Raw genomic sequence first — 7260 nt, forward strand, 5'->3', positions numbered from 1 at the left:
CAAGAATACCTCTTTGAAGCGAGACCATGGTATTGCACTTCCATCGAGGCTCAGAATTTCTTGGTTATCCATCTACCACAATTTTGCGTCTTCTTTCAGCATGAATGATGCAAAGGACACCTTTTGATCATCTGGGCAATCCATTAATAAGAAAATCGTCTCCATTGACGATAGCGTACCTGTGCCTCTGTTGGGTCTCCAGCAGTCCTGCTGAAGGAACGCGGGACATACCGCTTGAAATCTCATAACTATCTTGACCCTCGTATGTATTGAGAGTTATTGGCTTGTTGGGTGGCCATTATTGTTTGTATCATGACATGGAATGATTCACACATCATATTCACCCGTGCCGCAGCTACATCTATACAAGTTACTGAGCCCTCGCGAGGTCGGCTTCCTTCACCTCTACCCCTTTCTCTAATAGGGGGTCGTCCTCTTCCTCGACTTCCTCTAGACGGCATGCTTCTAAAACAAATGTTGTTTTCCTCATGTCTACTATTCACTATAGTAATTGGCATCATATTACGTAGACAATTTGGCAAGCATATAAACATACAATTAAGTCAACCATCATACTACAATCATTAATATAATAGTAAGCAGTCATAGTATACACAATGGAAGATATTTTTTTTTTCTTCTTCTTCTTATCTTATGCATGACATACCTGACAGTGACGAGGCATCGACGGTGGGACCATGGAACATGCCAAACCTACCTAGTAGGCTAGTCTATAGAATTTATAACCTAGAGCTCTAATATCAACTGTAACGAGCTAGATTTTTACTAACCTAAAGTTGCTACCATGTACATAACTTAACCGTTTTATGCGGAATTAATCATTTGGAACATATTCATAAAACATTGTCATGGACTTACATGTTTAATAAAAGGTCTTTAAAACAAAACAACTGAAAATTAAAAATAGACATAAGTAAAAATAAAACAGAAATATCCTATACTTACCTATAGTTTACGAAATTAAATACGATTACCCTATGCATGTGTCATGGTCTTTAAAGTTGTGATGTCGCCGTCAACCGTGCAGGGTGCCTTGCCTTTCCTTGGAAAATAGAAGTAGCACGTGGCTTTAGTATTTTTAAGAAATATTTAGTAAATGATCCCACTATTGGTGCTGGATGCAAACACATGCAATCATGAATGGGACCTATCATTTAAAATCGTATTCTCTTAGGTAACTATCCTAATGGGTCATTGGATGTGCATTTACTATTCTACACTCGGCCCATATGTGCGAGTATGGACCACTAGTCGATTCGCACACCTCTTGGGCCCCTTGCCTGGTCGGGCTAGCATTCTATGGTGCTATTGTCAAACACTCGGTAGGAATAGTAACCGTTGTAGCATTATGATAAATACAATGATCATTTTTTCTTTCCATAACATACGCGTCCGTACTCATCGTAAAGGGGATAATTCCCCAACGCATGTAAGATACAATGATGCATGAGGTCCCAACATTTTTCATTTATGAAACCATATAAAACAACCCCTTCCATTTTGTTTCATATCATATCTTTTTTATAACATAACTTTAAAACATATTTCGGGGTTGTATGTCATGTCAAAACATATTTACTATGTATCATGTCTGTCATACATCGTGTTATATCATATCATGCATATAACATATCTTTCAACATACCATATCATATTACGCACGTATAATACCATAAATCATATCATAACATGTACAACATCGTCAAACATATCATATCATAAAATATATTATATCACCAACACATCATATCATAGTCATATCATAGATATGTCATTTCATAAACATCTCGCACCTATCAAACATATGACACGTACAGACCCACGAGACACGTGTCATCATATAGAAAAAAAAAATTATAACCATGTCAATAGTAAGGCTACTTACTTGGATGACTTTGCCAATGTTCTCCCTAAAATCGAATGCATGATTTCATCCCTCAAAGTTGTTTCAAGTATCGTCCAAGTGTTTTCCTATGAGAATATCGATCTGATTTCGTTAACAATTCACATTTTCTAACTTCATTCAACTTGAATTTAAGCAATCGAACATCATATTGACCTTATAGCCTTAAATAAAGTCAATTTCAGCTTCGTGATAGTAAAAAAACGTAGGGGATGGTATCAAATTGTCTATACCAAGCCATGCTGGATAGCTGGATTTTTAGCCGTAGAGCCATCAAGCCGTTAACGTTGCCGCGTAAGCCAAGGAGTCAGCGATTACAGACAATGACACGTGTCGCTAGGGGGAGATGACGCGCACGGGTCATGAACCGAGTTGAGGCGCGGACTTCTAGTCATGTGTGAGCGTGGCGAATTGTGTTTCCTGACCGTGTGCATTTGGGTCGCAGAGGTTATTCGGTTATGGACTGCTGCAGTGTGTCTAGGTCGAGCGTAAGTTGTGGGCTTCGTGGTGTGAGCATGACCTTAAGTGGGTTATTGGACAAAATCCGACCTACATACCTTGACTAATTCTATATCGATTCCTTTTATATCACACTCTTCACAATGCCCATCATCAGACACTCGACAACTCAACTTAAAATAGAAGGTTAGATTGAGCTGTAAAACAATATCAAGTCATTTGAATTACCAATCTAACCAATCCGAAAATATTGGAAGGTAATGTTAATTTTGGTATTGTATATAAAGGTTGCCCAAACTCAATGATCATCCATCCCACACCCACACGTCAAGGACAGCACAAACCTTGTGGTCATTTCTTCATCATTATATCATCTAACTTTTAAGGAATGGAAAACTAAACGTTATATTAGAGATAGAGAGAGAGAGAGAGAGAGAGAGAGAGAGAGAAGAAGAAGAAGTCACTCCCTTTGCACGTGCATCTCACACCACCCCGCTCTTCACATTTCCCTCCCTTCACCAACCCATTCATAACGTCTCTAGAAAGCGATTATTCAAAAGAAACTTCCTCATTTTCGCCAACCTTTCCCACGAGACTAACGTGGCCCTCTCTCTTTATAAAACCAATCCCTACAATAATTCCTTCTTCATTGCCTTCACATGGCTGATGCTGATCACCAATTCCCTCGCCGGAAAGACCTTGGCAAACGTACCTCCTCCGCTGCCAACACCGACACCACCTCCACCACCCCTACCGACATCGGGGCTGCCACCGCTCCCTGTGGTGCCTGCAAGTTTCTCCGTAGAAAATGCGTCAATGGCTGCATCTTTGCACCTCATTTCGCCTCCGATCAGGGCGTTGCTCGCTTTGCCGCCGTGCATAAGGTGTTTGGAGCAAGTAATGTATCGAAGCTCCTGCTGCATATTCCGCTCAGTCGCCGAAACGACGCCGTCGTTACCATTTCTTATGAAGCTCAGGCTAGACTCTCCGACCCTGTCTATGGCTGTGTCTCAACTGTACTTGCCCTTCAACAACAGGTCTTCTTTTCCTTTGATATTTTAAACTAACAATATTTTATTACATATTATTTATTGATACATATTTTTCAAGAGAAATTATAGATAAGTTCGTAAATTTTGTTGTTGCTTCCTTACCAATAACCAAGATATTTACGCAAAATTTTAATAAAATTATAATCATGAAAAAAAAAATATTTATAAATTATATACTTGAATAAATTTTTATACTACTTTAAACACATTAATTTGGATAAATTTGAATTTTTCAAAAATATTTTCTGTTTTTGTAAATTATTAATCAAGCTTTCAGTATTATTTCTAAGAATTGTTTTGAAAAATATTTAGAAAAATTAAAATTGAAATATATTTATGAATTTCAGGTGGCATCTCTGCAGGCGGAGCTTGCGGCGGTTCAAAGTCAATTAATAAGCAGCAGGTTGGCATTTGCAAGTGCAATTCAGAACTCGCAGCCACCGCAAGTGGGAGTGCAGATGCAGCCCGCATACTCCAACAACTCCTCCATCTCTGTCTCAGCCTCCACCTCCGCTCATAATGCAATCAATTTGAGCAGTTTTGCTTCCAATTATGACCTTCCGGCGGAGACTGCCCCATCTCCCCATCACTTAGAGCCTCTCCATCTCCCCCGCCGATCCATTGAAGACGAGGAAGACGAGGAAAATAGCCAGCTTCCCACCATCTTCGCCGACGACCTACTCCGCCCACGATGATCCAGTTCCTTCACCTTCATTTTCAATTCGTAAACCAATGCCATCGGGAAGAATAACATTGAAGTCATTTTCCATCAGCTTTTCCTGCTAACATTGAGATAGAATCAATGTTGGAGGAAAAGAAAACCAATGGAATCAAGTTTTGAAGTCAATGTTCTACTTTAAAAGTAGCTGTGCTAGTTGTGATTGAAAGAAAATAAAATCGAAGTAATTAAATCTAGTCGATTCAATCGGTACTAAATGTTCAAAGCTTAGTTCAGTCTATTCAATTTTTTAAAGTAAAAATGCTAACGGATTGATGAGTTGTACTTAAGTTGATTCAAATTTTGTTAGACATTAGCGGGTTTTGACCTACTAAATTTAATCACTATTAAGTCAAGACCCTAGTACTTGTTAGTGAAAGAGGGATTGATTGAATGATCGATCAGATAATTGAATTACGAAGAGTAAGAATATTCTATATATACATAAAATATAAAAAGGTATTTTGAAAATCTACCTAAATCTACCTAAAAATTTGCAGAAAATTTGGTAACAAACCAGTAAACAAATCAAATCAAGAGTAAATCTAACTCCTAACGGAGATTTAATTAGATACTAACTGACAGCAATCTAAACAAATATGTGATCTTTAACACTCCTCCTTATTTAGATGTTGTGAACTCCAAGCTTTTTTTTTTTTAACACCCATCCTACTCCAATTATCTTTCTGTTTAGAGGTCGATCAACCAACTCCCAGATTTTGTTTTTCTCGATCACTGAAAGCTCCTCCTTGGACAGGTGCATCATCAACCAAAGCATCTTGTCGTTCATCTTCAGACTCTTCTAACATGCTACCAAAGATTAAATTGTTTGGTGCATTAGAAATTTGATTCACCTTCGTCCGTTCTTTCCAATTCCATTGCTCATTTCCAGCAAAATGAACATCTCAGCTCACAATAACACAACTAATGTGTGGTTGAAAAACTCCGTAAGCTTTTGATATAGTGCTATACCCAATAAAAATGACAGCTTCTACCTTTTTGTCAAGCTTATCAAACTTGACCTGTGGAATGTAAGTGAAGCAAAGACACCCCAATACTCTAAGGAACTTTAAAGAAGGTTTGTAACCATACCAAACTTCAAATGGTGTCAGGTCCTTCACAGCTTTTGTTGAAATTCGATTTTGCAAGCACATAATAGTGTTTGCTGCTTTTCCCCAAAAACGTTTTGGAAGATCCTTCTCATGAAGCATGCATCTCGTCATCTTCATTATGAATCTATTCCTCCTTTCATTGACGCCATTCTGTTGAGGAGTGTATGGTGTTGTCAATTGATGTTCAATTCCAGCCTCTTCATAAAACCTGTTAAAAGTTTCTGAAGTGTACTCCTTGCTATTATCTGATCTTATAGTCTGAATCAAGCATGCACCTACATTCTCAACTTTCGCTTTGAATTTCCAAAATACACCCGCAACTTCTGACTTTTGCTTCAGCAAGAATATACAACACATTCTTGTTAGTTCATTAATAAAAGCAATGTAAGAAAGATTACCATTTAATGATGGTGTTCGCTGAGGACCACAAAAATCAGTATGAACCAGTTGCAGCTTTTTCGAGCCTCTCCATGCCTGTTTAGGGTTGTCTATGTTGCTTCCCAAAATTACAAGTACGGCCAGGAGGCATGTCCTCATCAATGTCAGTGAGTTCTTCTACTAGCTTCTTTGATTGGATCTGAAGCAAACCTCGATGATGAAAGTGTCCAAGTCTTTTGTGCCAAATCTCAGTGACACTAACTCTGGATATAAAGGCCGTCGGATTTAGAGCAAAGCTTTTTCCTTCCATTTTGACATGGAACAAGTCTTTGCCACTAGCATATTTGATCAAGCACTGCTTATTCTCAAACAACACTTTATGGCCTTTATCAAGTAACTGACCAACACTTAAGATATTTTGATCAATTTTAGGTACAAATAAAACATCTGGAATAAACTTTGTACATTCATAACTTGTTATAGCTACTATGCCTTTTCCCTTGACTTCCAACTGTTCACCATTGTCAATCCTCACTCTCTTATCTTTGGTGTCTCTTAATTTCTCAAAAGACTCCTTGTCATATGTCATGTGATTTGTGCACCTATTGTCAATCAACCAGCTCTCGCTTGATTCTTTGCTTAAGGAAGAAGTGACCATACACAATTGATCTTCTTCTTCTTCTTGATCAATTACCTGTGCATCTACTTCTTTCACCTGATCTTTGGCTTTGCAGATCACACCTTCATGTCCAAGTTGATTGCATTTGGAGCAGAAGGCGTCAGGTCTTCTCCAACACTTGTATGGTGAATGACCTTTTTTGAAACCTCCTCCTTTTGTCTTATGATAATTGGCAGATGAATCTCCATATGTCAATTGATTTTTGAAATTTTTGTTGTTTTTATACCTGCTGCTGTCTTGATGCTTAACAAGTAAGGCACCTTCAATCACCCCTTCTTGCCTCATAGACCTCCTTTGCTCTTGTGCTTGTAAAGCATTCAAGAGCTATGTGAGAGAAATCTTTGACAAGTCTTTGGTGTTCTCTAGAGTAGTAATGGTGGCTTCAAACTTCTCTGGAACAGTGACTAGCAGCTTTTCAACGATCCTGGAATCATTTAATACAGAACCAAGCAATCTCACCTTGTTGGCGATATTGAGAAGTCTGTCAGAGTACTCTTTCACCGACTCTGACTCCTTCATCTTCTGTAACTCGAAATCCCTGATCAAATTCAGAGCTTTCATTCCACGAATTCTCTCATCTCCTTCATATTCAGCCTTGAGATAATCCCAGATTTCTTTTGCTGTTTTGAGGGACATTATTCGCATGAAGATCATTTGAGATACAGCGGCAAATAGGCAAGCTTTCGCCTTTGATTTCCTTGTCTTCTTTTCCTTATGTAATTTGATTTGTGCTACAGTAGGATTTGCTGTAAGCGGAGGGACCTCGTAATCCTCTTCTATTGCTTCCCAAAGATCCAAGGCCTCCAAATAAGTCTCCATACGAACTGCCCACATTTGATAATTGTCTCCATCGAAAACTGGTGGTGCAACAGCGGAAAAACTGGATTCTTCTCCCATATTGATCTCACAGATCCCTTAAGAAGATAACTCTGATACCA

General features: G+C 38.6%; 1 protein-coding gene across 2 annotated transcripts; it reads left to right on the plus strand.

Annotated features, from left to right (window-relative positions):
* The first annotated feature begins 2993 nt into the window (after nt 1–2993).
* Nucleotides 2994–4360, plus strand: LBD20 (LOB domain-containing protein 20). 2 transcript variants are annotated; one of them, XM_087126280.1, is made up of 2 exons: nt 2994–3420; nt 3798–4360. In XM_087126280.1, exons 1-2 carry the CDS (start codon nt 3043–3045, stop codon nt 4128–4130), a joined length of 711 nt encoding a protein of 236 aa, XP_086982406.1. In that variant the 5' UTR covers nt 2994–3042; the 3' UTR covers nt 4131–4360. The 2 variants fall into 2 exon arrangements, with proteins under 2 accessions (XP_086982406.1, XP_023521381.1); XM_023665613.2 differs by having other exon boundaries at nt 3016–3420; nt 3783–4360.
* The last annotated feature ends 2900 nt before the right edge of the window (nt 4361–7260 follow it).

This window comes from Cucurbita pepo, chromosome 8, assembly GCF_057944985.1.
Source record: "Cucurbita pepo subsp. pepo isolate OVF chromosome 8, ASM5794498v1, whole genome shotgun sequence".
In the NCBI taxonomy this organism is placed as follows: domain Eukaryota; kingdom Viridiplantae; phylum Streptophyta; class Magnoliopsida; order Cucurbitales; family Cucurbitaceae; genus Cucurbita; species Cucurbita pepo.

Bases quoted from the DNA above. Each gene is read 5' to 3' on its own strand.
- LBD20 (XM_023665613.2), top strand. From the start codon at position 3,043: ATGGCTGATGCTGATCACCAATTCCCTCGCCGGAAAGACCTTGGCAAA. The intron at 3,421-3,782 runs GTCTTCTTTTCC...TATGAATTTCAG, and splicing joins TACTTGCCCTTCAACAACAG to GTGGCATCTCTGCAGGCGGA.